Genomic DNA, 17,551 nt, shown 5'->3' on the forward strand with positions numbered 1-17,551 from the left:
TGGATGCACCGCTTCTCTCCCCCTTTCTCTCTGCTACACTGCAGCTACTAGATCCTTTTGTGAATCCTCAGTCTAATTATGATGCCAGATAAATGATTTTCCTTGGACAGTAAGTTGTTTTCTGCCATTAGCACACTGAGCAGCGCATACAGAAGGATGATTGACAGCACTAAGACCTTCCCCTTGGCTCTGATTGGTTGTTTTTGACTAGTGCATTTCTTCAGTAGCACTGAGAGGAATTAGATTATTTCACAGATTGTTTGTCTCATAAGAAACTGACACTTTGAACAAATACGTAAAAAACTACGGATGCACCGATATGAACATGAACATTTGGGCTGATATTGATAACCAATATTAATGTTGCTGTTTTGGCCAGTAACCGATATTTATTTGTACACATTTCTCTACTACTTTGACACCTTTTGAAAATAAAACTACCAGAAACAGACGGCAACAAAGTGGGAAAAAAAATTGGTCGCTAATATCGGCCCAGGTGCCAATATATCATGCATCTCTATAAAAAACATATTTAAAAAAAAAAAAAAGTAACGTAGCTTCAACACTCATGATTTACATTTCAAGGGATATTTGGTGAATGTTTGTTTCTTTCGTTTACGCAGGAGAGGAGTGACGTCCTCCATGCCGCAGCAGCTGCACACATCAGTCCCCGCTGAATAAAAGATGAACTGAGGACCTCTTCCACATTTTCACATCCCAAATCGCTGCAGCGCCGCTCTTCTCTCCCGCTGCCCTTTCAGAGCAAGAGTTAACCGTGTTGCCTCACCACACCTGGACACAGAGATGCGCGTGCGTGCATGTCCTCGAAATGCATGACTGTGTTTGAGCGTGTTTCTGCTTCGCTTCTGTACTCATCTTCAGAGAGACACTTTTCCACTTGACTGACTCCAGCATTAGTGTTCACGACTACAAAGCATAATGGGGAGGAAAAAGATTCAGATCCAAAGGATCACCGACGAAAGGAACAAGCAGGTGAGTCACTGCTGTGAAACAAAGGATTTTATGTTATTTTGCGTTCTGTTTGTTTTGCTAATCTGCTCTGGAAATTAAAAATCACACATTGAGTCATTTTATGATTCATCAAAAGTGTTTGAATTTAATTAGTAATGATGGGTGTGTGTTTATAAAAGCATAATTATTCTAGAAAATTTGCAACAATTATTGGGATATTTGAATTTATCTTGGTTAAATTAATCCAAATCCCTTGAATCTTCGGTCCAAGTTCATCTCTTATCTCAGACACTTAAGCACTTTTGTTTGGTTTTGCAAATTCATGCCAAGGACTTGTGTGTCTTATTGTTTTCTGGGGGTTGTAGAGAGATTTTTCTTTGTTTCTTGAATATTAGGAGGTTTTACAAAATGTTAGAAACAAACTAAAAAAAAAAAAATCCATCACCTGAGCTAGCATGTCATGGTGGTAGCAAAATTTGTTACAAAGCGTTCCTCTTCGTTTTTCCGTTTTGCGTCTGAAAGTCACAACAGATGGCCTGAAGTCACAAAGCTATAAATGCTATAAAAAATTAATAATAATCAGATTTTCTGTTTTGTTTGTCTAGTTTTGAGAATATCAAGTTTTGTAGGATAAAGTTTCAACCACTGCTTTTCATTACTGCAAATTAAGGTCAGAGAATCACATTTAAAAGTAGACGCAGGCTTAACATTAGCAAATGTTGCGGGGTCTGACTTTGCGCAGCACATCAAGTAATTTTACGCGACGCTGTTTGGTTCTTGGTCATGTGGATCACAAAGCTGTTTTCCCCAAGCAGCTAAAAATACTAAATTTAATACACATAATGTCATGCACATAGTCGTCAACATTTGTTGGGTTTTGAAGTTTTCTCAGCTTCAGTGATGCGTCCACACCTCCAACTTGTGCACAGGCTGGTTGCTGGCAGACCGATTTAAAGTTCTGAGTTTCTCAGACTGGAATTGCAAAGCATTTGTCATGCTAAGTATGAAGTATAATTAAACAATAATCTCAATGCCAGTGAAAGTTGTGAAGGTTTGTTGTAGCCAGGTCTGTCACAATAACAAATTTTGCTGGATGAAATTATTGCGATGAACCATTTTTAATTACTATAGAACTAATAATGGATTATTAATGCATGTGAAAAGAAGATAACTAAACAAATTAATTATTCTACGCAGGCTTCTTCATCTGAAACTACTGAAAATTAAAACCGCTCCAGCACTTTTGAATGATATGGGAGTTTATTTTTTGACATTTAAGCATTCTTATTTTGAGTCCAAATGTTTACGCTTTGTTAGAAAATGCTCCTCATCAGTCTTGACTTGTAGTTGTTTTTTTTTGTGATAAGACCAGAAAATATCTGCATCAGTTAAAATAAACTCACCAGCAACAGGATTTATTAGTGCATTGAACATTTTCCGTTCTTTGCATTTTGCTTTTTGGATAGTGAGTTGAACTTTTGTGCAGCCCATTGAGTATTATCTTCATCTCCCGTTGAAGAACTTCAGGCAGTAAAGAAACCAGTTCCAGCTAATCCACAGCATCCCCTCCCACCCAAAAATAAAAACAACAAATATCCTGTTAACCTCAGACATTCTGGGATATCACATGTTTATCTTCAGCAGATGCCAGCTGCTGAGAATAGATTTGAGTCTGGAGTCGCTTTAAAGACTTCTCGCCAGTATTTGTGTGAATGCTTTGCACAAATATTGGGTTTTGTCTGTAAAAGCAAACAGTTTGCTGAGTGGTTTAATAATAGATGCATTGTGGAGTCTTGGTTTGTGCAGAGCAGGGATTTGGTCTGTGATGCATTTCTGATTGGCTTTCAGTTTGGATTAAACTCTCACTTTTCCACATTTCTTTTCCTTTCTTTCTTTTACTTCTGGTAAAGATGAAAAGTTGAATTATGTTTTCATCAAACCACCAGATTCTTGTATCACATGCCCTCAATTCTAGCTTGTATTTCTTTTCTTTCTTTTGCATTTTTAAAGCACAGACGTTCTGTTCTTGACAGAAATTCAGGCTAATTTTGTTAAACATTGTACTCGATTGTTGCTCTTTCGCTGGCTTGCAGCAAGAAGCTTTCCACATAGTTTAAGACTGAAACTCTTGTTACTTTATTCAATTTTTCTTCAAAATAATAGAAATAATTTATCCAGAACAGTAAACAGTAAAATCAGAGTTTTATTCATCTCCACTCAATTGTTTTGGAAGAGGTAGTTTGTGATAATTTAGCTTATTTTCTCAGTGAACATTTATTAAATTTCTTATGTAATTGTTTGTAAATTCACATTCTGTCTTGATTCTCTTGGGATTCAACCCGTCCATGCTTAAAATACTGAAACTCTGTGAATTATTGATCAATAAAAAATCATTCAGCCACAAGACCATTAGAAAATATACATTGTATTATATAAATATGGAAACATAGAGTTACATAAAATACATTTTCTGCTCTAGTCATTTGCTACTAAAAGAAAACACAAAATAAAAAGTAGAATTTTACAACATGGTGTGTTTTTAAGTTAATTTTTTTAAATAATTAAACAATATATACCAACAGAATGTATGTTTGAAGGGTTTTAATAAATAAAACAAATATTTATAACAATTACGACTTTCAAAGATTGATAAAAAGGGAAACATCCTTTTAATTAATGATTGAAATGTAGGTTTTGTACTCATTGCTTTTTTATTTTCATACTTTAAGTAAGAAAATACTCAAAACCAGTTTTTGTCTTCTGATTTTTTTATGTCTGTTCCTTTATGTCTGTCTTAAATAGTAATTTCTAATCATTTTGTCCCTTTCAGAATCCCTACTTTTACCCAAAAAAAACTCCCAAAACAACCAAAAATGCAAATTAGTAGTTTGCTACAGGCAGTTTCTACCCACATGGGGAACATTTTGTTACTGCTTTGGTAACCAAAGGATTTAAAGTAGTTTCTATAATCCAGCCTTAGTTTACAGTAAGAGAAAGTGCTTATACGCCTAAATTAAACAAAGTCGACCAGCGGGAATCCCTTTTAGCTCTTTTATTTAATCCGTTAGCTGACTGGTCTAACTGAGTATTCTTCAAAAAATACTTGACCACCAAGAGAAATGTAAACTGGAGAAGGAAAAAAGTGAGCTTTATTAAATTAGTGACTGCATACAATTAAAGCAATTTAAAAAAATGGTGTAAGTTGCTTCTTTGATTTTAATGTTTTTCTCCGTTCTCTCTCAGGTCACATTCACGAAGCGAAAGTTTGGCTTGATGAAGAAGGCCTACGAGCTGAGTGTGTTGTGTGACTGTGAGATCGCCCTGATCATCTTCAACCACGCCAACAAGCTGTTCCAGTACGCCAGCACCGACATGGACAAGGTTCTGCTCAAATACACCGAGTACAACGAGCCGCACGAGAGCCGGACCAACGCAGACATCATTGAGGTAAATTCATCGTGTCCGCCGCTTCCTGAGGGGTTTTCTGTCACAGAGGTAAATGGTTTTAACCTGGATAGATCACGCTCCAGCTTCAAATTAGTTTCTGTTCCATTAAAAATAAAACTCGAGAAATAAAATATATTTCTAGATCCATCAATCAGTTTATTTAGGTCCATAAAATTCATTTTCTTTGACTCATAAGTGGGATAGTATATTAATTCCTTCATTTTCTGGTAGATTCAAACAACCTACACAAGATTTTTTTTTCTCTTCTAAAGTACACAAAAAGAAATAATCATAGTAGATTAAAGTTGGTCCTGACCCCACTAGGGACAAGGGTGTACAGAAAATGGATGGATGGATGGAGGTTAAAGTTGGAAATGGCAGGTCAGACCTCAAATAAACCCATATATTATGATTTTCCTGCCAAACTGATGATATTGAAACAAATATAAATGTTTTGTACAACAGAATATGTGACCTGTGGGCCTTTAGTAGAGCTAAATACACCTGTTTGCTAGTAATTTAAAATATGACGTGCAGTTATGTCAGAAATGAGGAACTTGTTTTATTTATTACCTTTCAATATTTACACTGCAGGTAAACGTGGCAAAAATCGACTTGTTTTGCCCACTTGTGATCAAAATTAGATTTTTTTATTTTTATTTATTTAATGACAATCCATTTATTTTCAAATCACTCAGGTTACTTTTAATATGCAATCCGGTATCTGATGTCTAAAGTGACGTCACTGTGAACTGTAGGGTCTCATTTCGTCTGACGTTTTCATCATGCTGATGACAGATCGCAGAGAATTGACAAGATAAATGTAAACATGGCGGATGCTGTAGCTGCTGCTCTGTTTAATAATTACACACCGACTCAATTTTTCAAAGTTGCAGGTTTTAGCTTACAAGCTAATGACCACAACATGCTACTTCCTGTTACTAGAGTTTGTCCCCTTCAAAATAAAACTCCTACAGCAGCCTAACTCGAAGTCATTTGGGATATTCATGTTTGCTAAACTATTTCTAAGCACTCATAGAGTCTATAGCTTATCTTATTGCTGGTCCATTGAATATTGTTTCTCTCCCTGATTTGGTTTCTAGACTTTGAGAAAGAAAGGTTTCAACGGCTGCGACAGTCCAGAGCCGGACGGCGAAGACTCAATTGACCAAAGTCCTCTGAATGACGACAAGTTTCGTAAAACCACGGAAGATCTGGACGTCCTCTTCAAACGCTACGGCGTAAGGGTTTACTCTTCTTATTATTCCTTTTGATTTGTGAAAGATAGGCGGCATTAATTTTAAATTATTCTCTCAAGAGATCTTTAAGCAGTCAGAGTTTAACTTTATACATTCAAAGATTTTAACCCACTCTTTGATGTTTGATATTTGTATTGTTGCAATCTCAAAGTTCAGTTTTCTCCCTTTCAAATAAGATTTTTATGTTCTTTCATGGAAATAACAAAAATAATCATCCAAAATTAAAATGGATGTGGAAGTAGAAGTTAAAAATATTAAATATTTTAAGGATCTCTAAGAGTCTGTTGTAATGGAGAAATAAATCAAACATTATTGGGGTAGACTGACTTATTTTAATGTGCTGACCTCAGCAAGAGGTTTAGATGTTTTAATCTCATTACACGTTTATCATTCAGAAAATGATACATATTTTCTTTTTATTTTTAATAAGATTTTCTTTCATCACTTTCCTTTGTTTTAAAGGCATTTGAACCACATTTTGGCACATAAGGTAATGTTGCGAACCAACTGGAAGAAGATGATTACAGTTTTCTCTGGCTTCCAAGAAAGATAAAAAAAGACACAAAAACGTCACAAACAAGATAAATATTCTGCACAATTAGCACAGTTTTATTTGACATTATGTCTTTAATCTGTGTCAAAATCAGAAATGAAGATACCAATATTGGCACTGTAGTAATTGTAATACTGTTTTAGGGCTGCAATTAACGACTGTTGTAATCGATTATTCTGATGATTAATCAGATTAAATAATTTACACATTCTGCAAATTTTCCATTTAATTACTAAATCATTTTAGGACAATATTAGTAAAACCTTAAAAGATGCAAGTAACATCATTCCTTTTAAAAGTAATATTTTTTTAACAGAGTTTAAACTGTATAAAGTTAAAACTATGGGGTTTGAGTTGTTCTGGTTGAACATAATTAATTTTTTTTTAATCTTAAATGCAAAATGTATCTTATTTTTTTATACAGTTTTGGCTTAACTGTTCTGACTGTGTTCAGAAAATGGCCCTTTTTTGAGTTTGTATGCTCTCGTTAACGATTAATCAATTACTAAATTAGTTGCAGATTATTTCAAAAATTGAAATAATCTGTGATTAATTGTGATTAATCCGATTAATCGGATTAATCACAATTCATGATTAATCAGATTAATTAATCGTGGTTCTATTAGCATAAGTTGTAGCATTAAATATTTAAGTAAACCAACAGTTAATCATGCAAGCATCTTTTTTGCTTGTTACACAATGAAACTGTCATTTTTATTTTAAAAAATTTCATATATTGATAATCTCATACAGGGTTTCCCTCAGGAAACCTGCTAAGCCTGGCAGTAGGGGAGTTAGAAAATGTTTAAAGTTGACAGGAAATTTGAAAATGTCACTTGATAATTATGTTTTATTCTTTAAAACCTAAACACCAACTATAAAGTCTTAAAAAAATAAATAAAAGAAGCAGAAATTTAAAAAGAAACTGAAATAAACAATGTTTAGCCTGGCAGTGGCTCAAGTAAAGCTTGGTGACCCGCCAGGCTTATAATACTTTAGAGGAAACCCTGATATACCAGCTAAAAGTGGATGAATAAATAAAGTAATACCTTACACTTTAAAGCTATGTATGACGTATGCTTGTTATTTAATGTGTTGCAAGTTGTTGTCTAAGTGAGAATGTCGTCCTGCAGCAGACGGCGGCTCCGCCTCAGACCTTCTCTATGCCAGTCACCGTCCAGGCGTCCAATCAGAGCACACTGCACTTCAGTAATCCTGGCAGCGCACTGGTAACTACCTCCTATGTCACATCATCATCGCTCACGGATACCCACCTCCTGTCGCCACAGCAACCGGCTCTCCAGAGAAATACAGTGTCTCCGGGGTTGCCACAGCGACCGGCCAGTGCAGGTGAGCATGCAGCGAGATGCAGCACAAAGAGGCAGGAGATGATCTGCAGCAGCTTTTACTGTTTTTATTATAATGGGTAATAGTTCTTAATCACTGCTGTTAGGTGATGCATCCGATTAAATTATTAGATATACTTTATTTTATATCTAATAATGCGAAGTCTTTGTTTCTGGATCGTGGTTCTATTATGCTTTTTTAAGTGAGAAGGAGCTAAAGATGTATATGAATGAGAGAACCCAAAACTATCTGGTCAGTCTGTGTAACATTCAAAACCAGCATGTTTTTTTTGTTGTTGTTGTTTTTTTACTTTTGGTAGTTTTGTTTCTGTCTAACTAGGTTTTAAAACAGGCAGGGTTCATTGCAGCGCAGGGGAAATGTTAAATATTGATTTAAGTTTTGAAAGTAACAATTCGTCTAATTTACAAAATTATATCCTGTTTCCTTAAACTTTTTTTTCATGCCAAAGTAGGATTTATTCTTACATTTTTGGACAGAGATTTTAACTGTATAAAATATCTGGCTGTGGGTAAATTACTCTTTATCTTACACTTTCATAAATCTAATTCTCAAAACTTATTTGAAATGAAATTATAAATATGTAATAATTTTGGAAAATAAGCTAATCTGTGTTCTGCTTGGACATTGTACACATGTAGCCAGCTCTTTATAAAAACAAATATAAAAACAAAGAAATACTATCATAAACAGTGAATTGTTTTCAGAAAACTTTTCATCAACATGAGCGTTGTTTTAAACATGCCAGACCCCTAGGGGGCAGCATAGCAATGTCAGCCAATCACATTGCTTCAAAACAACCACGACTTCCTGTTAGCATTTAAACATGGTGCCAGGAGATTCGGTTGGACAGATATAAAAGTTAAACTACTTTTAAATGACACATTTGAATATAAAGTTATAAAAATACAAGATAATGTCGATTGGGATTCATGCTGGAGCAAGTTTTTGGATTTCTAGCGCATTATTTGCTGCAGACAGTAATGCAAACACAAACAGTTTTCTCAAATTTCCACATTGGTTGGAGTTTTTATAAATAATCATTTTTAGTGATATTAAACAGGTTTTATGTGGATGAAAGGCCAAATGCATAAAAATAATACACTTGTTTTCCCAATAATGTGGTTTGTGTGTTTAGCAGTATCAACCCAAATTATCTGGTTAGGAGTGAATTTTTAACAAATTTCCCTCTCAAAATCATAAATTTAAGCAGTTAAACATGTAGTAAATCATGAATTTAAACAGTTTAACATGTAGTAAATCATGAATTTAAACAGTTTAACATGTAGTAAATCATGAATTTAAACAGTATATATATATTTATTGATAAATGCATATTCAAATACCTCAGTGCCAAATGCTTCACTGTCCTATGAAATATGAGGAAAAGAAATTTGTGCAAACTCCACAGAAAATAATCTGCCTGCTAAATCCCCAGTGATCTGCACATAGAGTGAACGTTTTATTTAATGCTAGGCAATAAAATAATTAAATGAACACTTTAAAATGGGGACTACTATTATTAGAGCAACTTTACAAGATACCGCAGCCAGTAGAGTAAACATGATTTGCATTAATTTATCCTTTCCATGGTTTTTTATCTTGCTAGCTGATAAATTGTCACTTATTTGTTTTAGTTGAGATGCATAATGCCTAAAAATGTGTAAGGGAATTGTGTGTTTATTTTGTAGTGTGTAGATTGTGTCATCCCTTTGAAAACAGATGCAAGTTGTTTTAAGTTCAAGCTTAAAGTGAAGCTTAATCACAGAGTTTAAACTTGGGAAGAAAACTAAGCTTAAGAATTCAATTTAGAGTTTGTTTCTGCTAAAAAGTCAAAATTGCATGGATTCATTGTATTTTTTTCTTTATTTAATAGGTGCTCTCCTCGGAGGCGACCTGAATAATTCAAACGGAGGATGTCCAAGTCCAGTCTGTAAGTAATTTATTAAATTTTTTACAAAACCAAAGTTGTAGCATTCTTTTTTTTTACAGTTTCCCTTATTTTGTGGAATAATTAAGTAATTATTCCTCTGTTGCTCCACCTGGGATTGGATGCCAATTAGTGGGATTCTCTGAAGGTTCAGTGTTCACTTTTGACTTATGAGATATTTATTCTAAAAGTGAAGCACAATCATACACCGATCTATAAATAGCATTTCCCCTATTGATGTTTTATCTCTTTCTTTTTTCATTTACAAATCAGTCATGATCAACAAAATGTGGCTTTTTTGTACGAAAAAAAGGAAAATAGCCTTTAATGTCAAAGTGAAAACTGATTTCTATAAAATATTGACAATTAAATAAAAATATGTAATATATACTAAATGATTACTTAAATATTCACCTCTTTCAAGTCTGTATTTTGGTTGCAGTAACAGCCTGGCCACAGTTACCTCAGTTTTACTCCATTATTCCTTGTAAACTGTTCAAACACTGTACTGTTGGTGGGGATCATTTGTGAACAGTTCATATTGAGGTCTGGGCTTTGACTGGGCCACTCCAAAACATCCAAAACATTTCTGTGTAGCTTTAGCTGGATGCTTTGGTTTGTTGTCTTGCTGGGGAATAAATGTTGTCCAAACTTCTCCTGCTGATGGAAACAACCAAACTAACGGTGCGTTCACACCAAACGCGTTCAACGCGTCAAGGTCGACGTCTGTGCAGACGCTTGACATTTTGTTCTACACCAAACACGTGTCGCGAGTTAAAGTCTGTGTGGAGGCATGTTGAGGGCGCATCAGAGCAAAATTTCCCAGAGCAAAAACGGCTAGAGCAAAAATCGCTCTAGGCGTTGTTTTCTGTTGCCGGCTTATTTGTCGGACTCGTCAAATGCTTCCCTCGACGCGCCTTCACGTAGACTTTGAATGTAAACCAGATGTGCCTGATGTGTCATGCTTGCACGTTTGCAGTTAACAATAGTTGCCCTACTGTTACCAACTCAAAGACTTTCTTGTTTTATTTAGCAACATATCAGACAAAAGAAAATCTGAATTCAAAATCTGAATCAGCTGGTCAGATTGGTAATCGACGATCGGCCAGAAAACTGCAATCGGTGCACTCCTCATTTGCTTGTATTTTGTCTTTATGTTGTCATGGTTTTCAGGTGTCTTTATAGTACAATCACTTGAAACACACTCAATATTTATCACTTATTATGTTTTATTTTATGTTCTGTTATGATTTTGTAAAAGTCAGTTTTCATTTTGACATCAAAGGTTTGTCTTTTTGTCAAAAAAGCTACATTTGGCTGATCATGATTGACTTGTAAAAGGAGGAATTGTATTATTTAAGAACATATCTAATTTAAAGACAAATTTAAGGACTAAATAAGTGAAATGTGTCCAATAAATCACAACAGTAGCCTCCCTCTGAATTATCTGTCTTCAGGTTTCTCCCTCAGGGTCGAGACGTTTTTTAGAGGATTACTTAACAACGAAACTCTGTACCCCTACTGTCTGTCTGATCTTTCCCTATTGATCACCATGCATTCGCACCTCCGTCTCCCCTGCAGCTAATGGATACACCAGCGCCAGGGCCTCCCCAGGTCTGCTCACCGTCTCCAACGGCAACAGCCTGGGGAAAGTAGTTCCGGCCAAGTCCCCGCCGCCCCCTCCCAGCCCGCAGATGGTCAACAGCCGTAAACCGGACCTGCGAGTCATCACCTCGCAGGGCGGGAAGAGCCTCATGCAGATGGTGAGATCAGCCAAGTTCAGCTTCGGTTTAACGTTTCTGACCCCTCAGTTCTTTTCATGATTGCTCACAAACGCACCAGGTTTTTGTTGGACCCAAGAAGTTACCAGTTGCTGTCACAAGGGGCTTGAAAACCTTGGAGTAATTTAAATTTCAATTTGGTTTTTCCAAAGTTTGTACTTGAAAGTGCTTCATATTCAAACAGCACAGTTTTGATCATAAGTCAGGGGTGTCCAAACTTTCTGGCATGGGGGCCGATAATGTTAAACTTTTTAGTATTTTTGTTTTTGCAAAAACTATTTTATGTTTTCATTTTTACTTGAAAGTAAACATAATAGCAGTCACATAATTTAGCTACTGTGGATAAATTATTCTAGATTTAAAATCATTTTGTAGGTTTGTCAGATTAAAAAAATAAGAACAGGCAGTTCTTAGGCTCGTCACATTTTTCAACATTTTTTGTGTCTTTTTTTTGCTCACTCTTGATTTATTTTGAAAATTTTATGAAATGGGGAAATCTGCATTTTAGTAAAGCTGTTTTTACAAATGAAATATATCATATTAAAAGAAAAAAACTTGTGCTCTACCTTTATATTTTTCATTTTAAGATCTGATATTGTCTGTGTTTTTCTGAAACATTACTTTCAAATCTGTATTTTCTGCCTGAAATGGAAAACTACACATTTATACTATTCTTGAATTTCTGTTTAAGGCCCACCCAAAGTTGTTTCTAGGGCTGCAAATAGCCCCCAGGTCACATTTTGGACACCCTGTATTAAATCTAAAAGCCTAAATTTGGAAAATATTACAATAACATTTTATATGAAGGGTATTCATAAGATTGACATAACAACTGTGATAAACAAGAAGGAGTCTTTATGAATGTTTATGGCTGCTGTCATGAAGTGTCATTCTGTAAATGACATTTTTAATGCAGAGTTGCTTTAAAAATGTCGTTTACAGAATAACACATCACGACAACAGTCAAACATTTATAAAGACTCCTTTATGTTAATGTCTCATGTCAATCTCATGCACTTCTCTTCAAATAAAATGTTATTTACAGTTGAAATCAGATATTTTATACACTTAGAGAAAAGACACACATTTCGTTTTCTGTGAAGTTAAATCAGACTGAACGTTTCTTTTTTTTTTTTTTAGGCCTGTTAGAATTACCAAAATTATTTCTATTTACTTAATGCCAGAAAACTTAGCAAGATATTTTTGTAACTTTCGTGTTTATTATGTTTAAGCATTTAATTTGGTCATCTAGCTGGATTGTTTCAGTGTAATAAATATTTATTATTCCGAATTGATCCGATTATATTTTATACCTTAAAGTTATTGAAATTGCGGGATTTTTTTGTTCGGTTAGTGTTTTGTTCTTGGATCAGTTAAGTGTAAAGACTTTTCAAAATATAAAGTTTTTCTGTATTTTAGTTGTCCCTGTAGAAGTATTGATGGATCAAGATCACGTAATAGTGTATTGAAACTGTCTTTTTTAGTTCATTTATATTGTTTTCATCTCATAGGTGAGGTGCTGTAAAAGTTAGAAACATTTTATCAACATTTTCTAAGTTCCCATATCTTTACTTAGAAGACAAAACGATCCAGAAGTCATATTTTTTTGTTGCCAAAATGCCCCCAACTTTACAGGAGCTGGGTAAACATCTCAATCCTGGGGTGAAATAAATGAATGGGGACCAAACTGCTTCATGTTTTATAGTTGGATTGAACCCATCAAAAGAATCAGGAAATCTTAATTTATCTTCTCATCCAAAGCCTGAATGCTTGACGCTTTGCTACTGATAAATCTGATCTTTTTTATCAAGCTGTTTGATTATCAAAACTTTGACTGAAGGGTCTAAAATATTTATCCAGAATCTTGTTTATTTCTCACCTTGCTTCTTCAGCGTCAGAGGATTTTCTTCAGATTTTTGTTTTTACAATAATCAAGCTGCCTAGTTGAGATAATTTGAGTGAACATAAGTTTTAAAACAAACATCAGACACAATAATGAAAAATCTGTTCTAATACTCTAAAGATGTAGAATCTAGTCAAAAATTTTATGAAGGAATGAACCACGACTTCATTAGGCTTTAATAATTGCTTCAAGTATTTTAGTTTAATGTGAAGTTAAAGTGTAAAGAAAAGAAAAAACTAGGTTATAATCTTTAACATGGACTATTATAACATTACTTAGATTCTCAGGTTTAGTGCGATTCTTAAAGAAACCTTTGATCAATAATTTTAACTGTTTCCAAATATTTTTATTGTCTTTAGTTTCTTGCTAGCTGTTGCAGTTTAATCCAGGTCTGAGAAAACTATTGAACTTTGCAAACCAACCGATGAACTAGTACAAGTTCCGGCTTTGTTTTCATGGTTTTATTCAGTCACTCCAGAGTTATAACCCTCTCTGTTACAACTCCTTGCAGACAGAGGATGAGCTGGAATTGGTAAACGAGGTGATTCCCCCCCTCCCCCCCCACTCCTAAACACATACATCAGTCACTCGCATGAGTCGATGCCAGTCAGCTGTCAGCATGAGTGCAGGACTCTGCAGGAGTTTCTTCTTGTTTCAGTTTTGTTTTCACCGACATTTCCTTTGAGATGGTGTTCAGTTTGACTGACTGCATGTGGGTCAGGGTGCGTGGATGTCTTATTCCAGCATTTGTTTTTTAGTTTTTGGAGATAATCTAGAACTGAGCCCTCCACGTTAATCTCGCTGACGGTGCCGTAGCAGAAATATCCGAGTGCTTTCCTGCAGGTTTGAGCTGGACTCGCTTCATTGCTCTGTATGGTGGTTATCTAAAGCATGGGTGTTGTTCTCACTTTGCGTTGTGGTGCGACGCGCCACAGAGCATGTTTCAGTGTTCACCGACGGCCTCACACTTTCATTTCCACTATCCGGCACAATGTTTGAGATTTTTAATAACTACTTTGAATTACATTAAAGGCATTTAACCAATGAAAACTCCAAATTTGAGCTTTCATGGCCAACGCAAAGCATGCAACTTTAGATTATCTTTAGAGATGAATAAAAAACTTAAAATACCTTTAGGATAGAAAATGGTTATAAAATCAATCATAAATAGGATTTAGTTGTCTGCTTACATCAACCAGCAACAGTCAGGCTTGAAATTATCTTTAATTGCTAGTTTTTAGATGCACTTTGTTTCATATTTTACACCTGATAAATGCAGAGAAGTTAGAAATTCAGATACCAGATTAAGAGTTTAGGTCATGCAAACAATTTTAGTTTTCACCCTTTCAGTTGCAGATTTAAATCCAGAGGAAAGGACTTACAATTTTACCCAATACTGCAGTAGCATCTTTAGCATTTTTACCTTTTAATTATCATTGCTTCACTTCTATTAAAAGTTTATGACAAAGAGATAATTTATAACTTCCAGAATAAAATGGAAATATCCAAATATTTGTGCCTAAGTGAGGAAATTCAGTGTATCAGCGTCAAAGTGACAAATGGAAACGCACAGAAACACATGAAGGTATAATGATGAAAGACGGTGCACACTACGTTTAAATATGTTACGGCTGCAACTAATTATTGTCATAGTAATCAATTATTCAATCAATTGTTCTGATGATTAATTAGATTTAAAAATAGCATCACTTTTTAGATGTTTCATTTAGCCATTAAAGCTTTTTCGTACAATATTAGAAATACCTTAAAAGACGCAAATAAACAAATACTTCAGTTTCTTTCATAAATCATTCTTTACATAATTTGAACTGTAGGTCTTCTGGGTAAAACGTATTTTCAAGGTTTTTTTTTAATCTTAAATGCAAAATGTATCTATTTTTTGTACAGTTTTGGCTTAATTACTTCTCTGACGGTGTTTTTGAGTTTGTATGCTCTACTTAATGATTAACAAGTTGACAATTTTTTCAAAAATTAATCACAATTATTCATTTCATCCCTAAAATATAAAGTGTAAAAAAACAACAGTTGTAAAAAATAGCAGGTTTTTACAACTATTAAGTGTTTTAATACACTTAAAAAAATTAACTTTTTCCACAATAAGCTGTGGAAAACTGAACCTTTCAGAATGCATGCCCTTCACAATGCTTGCAACAAAATAAGATAATAATAGTTATTAAGATAAATGTGTTTTTAGAGGAGTAATGGCTGCTTCTGGTGGCTGTCCTCTTCCCCCTTCAACAATTCGTCTTAAAGTCGACAGGCAAGATTCTCATTTTCCAGAAGATGGTGATTAATTTTCATCACTTTCAGTCTGCTGGCGCTCTCGCTCTTCTTCCTCACAAAGGAAGATAATTAAATCTTTCTCCTCTTTGAGGTCTGTCTCTGCTCCTTTTGTACGTTTAGTGTAATTCAAAACTCTTGATGAATGGTTCTTTTCACACTCGAACGTAATTCCAGGGAAAATCCACAGAATCTTTTGCCTTTTATAGCAAGACGTTTTATATGCGGAAGTGTTTAAAAAGAGCTCCAGTTTGCTTTTTATCCGAGGTAAATTTGAGCTCTTTTCGACCAGTTTGGGAGCAGAAGATTTGGACATGGGTCATTGACGTACAAGGATTTCCACCAGGCTAAATTAAAATATGTATATCCAGTGTAATTACTAGTTACTAGAACATTTGAAATGTTGCGCACACAGAAATCATAGTTTAACATTAAAATGAGACCGTTTCAGAGGTTGTTTTTTTTTTATTAATATGATGTGGCCTTAAAAAATGTCATGATTTATCGTAAAATAAGGTATTTTCCATACTAAACATTTTTTTTTATAAATTTCCATTTATTTAAAGTGTTTAGAAACAAAGTTTTTACATTTCTTTGTATTTTTCTGGCAATTATGACACTTTTCCCCCCCAAAGAAATGTGAAATTCCATTTATAATTGACTTGATCACTGTTTGTCTTCACCATTTCATCAAACTGTGATAACAAATAAAGCAATCTTCAATCACTTGAAGATACTGTATTATTAGTGATTAATATTTATGCTCCTGATACTGGATAGTCTATTTTGAATTCAATACATTTACTCTTTTTAATTGGTCACGCCACATGATTTATACAATAAATGTAGGCCAGGAAACGGGTCAAAATCCTGTTGATACATAAAAATAGAATTACAAGCAGTAACAGTACATTACAAAAAAACTCCACAAATCATGTGATTTTGATGACGCTTCTCAAGATATAGTTTTAAAACGAATGTATAGAAAAGTTATTGTAATGGGCGTAATATTTCAAAGGTTTTTTTTCTTCACATTCATTGAAAATTCAAGCGGTAAGCAGAGCAATAAATATCATCTTCTGTGGTTAATTGGTTGTAAGGCTTAATAGCGATTCTTTGGGCGTAAAATAACATAACTGATTATTAAAATAAAGCAAACAAAATGTGGTGGAATCAACTAACTGACTCTGGTTACCTAGCAACTCACTCCTTCTTTGGTTACCTAGCAACAACATGTTGAGTAACTGACAGCAGCAGCAATTTAAGGTTTTGTCACTGTGCCTCATAACTGCTTAAAAATAAGAAACAATGGCGTTTTGTGAAAACTGGAAAAAAGAATAAAGATCACACTACCAGTTTGACAGCATTTCAGATATTTAAAACAAATCAATAATTATTGATATCGATTTATATTGTGTTAAGTTTTTCACTCATATTGCCTAGCCCTCGTTACTATATTTACATCATGAACTAGTTTAGTTATTTTAATGTTGCGCATTGTTAATGTTACGCAGTAATAAGATTACCAGAGGTTGAATAAATTGCCTGTGATGTAATTCTCTTACATGTCTTATTCAAACCAAGGAGTTTGTTTTTGATGCATGTCATCAAGAACGCACTGAGAGGTTTCCTCGGTGTGGAACATCATTCTGAATCCAGCCATGTGTGCATCTGTCATTCCCAGCATGTCCGAATAAAAACAAACAAACAAAACAGTACTGAAACGGGCTCGCAGACGAAGTTGTTGCTGGTTTTTATTCTTGCTGATGTTGTTTCGCTCTTTGGCAGAACGCCCAGCGGCTGGCGGCTGGAGCCCAGGTGGCACAAACCCTCACCACACCTGTGGTGTCTGTAGCCACACCGAGCCTCCTGGCACAGGGTCTGCCCTTCTCCGCCATACCCACAGCGTACAACACAGGTGAGGCAAACACTGCAGTCACAGGTGGAGGGATTGTGTAAAATTAAGTTTTTTTTTTTTTTTTTTTTTTTTTTTTTTTTTACAAGATGTTTTTAGGATATTCCTCCATTAAAAAAACATCT

General features: G+C 34.7%; 1 protein-coding gene across 7 annotated transcripts in view; it reads left to right on the forward strand.

Moving 5' to 3' along the window:
• The window catches only part of LOC106960536 (myocyte-specific enhancer factor 2D homolog), a 40,391-nt gene that overhangs the window by 12,081 nt on the left and 10,759 nt on the right, over positions 1-17,551 (forward strand). For 3 of the 7 annotated variants that reach the window (XM_015053675.1, XM_015053680.1, XM_015053681.1), the window contains exons 2-9: positions 624-993; positions 4,216-4,419; positions 5,523-5,660; positions 7,365-7,581; positions 9,473-9,529; positions 11,108-11,289; positions 13,722-13,751; positions 17,300-17,429. In XM_015053675.1, the coding sequence (XP_014909161.1) occupies positions 940-993; positions 4,216-4,419; positions 5,523-5,660; positions 7,365-7,581; positions 9,473-9,529; positions 11,108-11,289; positions 13,722-13,751; positions 17,300-17,429 (1,012 nt within the window). In that variant the 5' untranslated portion in view covers positions 624-939. The remainder of the gene's footprint in view (positions 1-623; positions 994-4,215; positions 4,420-5,522; positions 5,661-7,364; positions 7,582-9,472; positions 9,530-11,107; positions 11,290-13,721; positions 13,752-17,299; positions 17,430-17,551) is intronic. The other 4 variants (XM_015053679.1, XM_015053682.1, XM_015053676.1 and 1 more) reach the window with 3 other exon arrangements.

Source organism: Poecilia latipinna, unplaced genomic scaffold (assembly GCF_001443285.1).
Source record: "Poecilia latipinna isolate Pla-1442-1.1 unplaced genomic scaffold, P_latipinna-1.0 Scaffold1193, whole genome shotgun sequence".
NCBI classification, from domain to species: domain Eukaryota; kingdom Metazoa; phylum Chordata; class Actinopteri; order Cyprinodontiformes; family Poeciliidae; genus Poecilia; species Poecilia latipinna.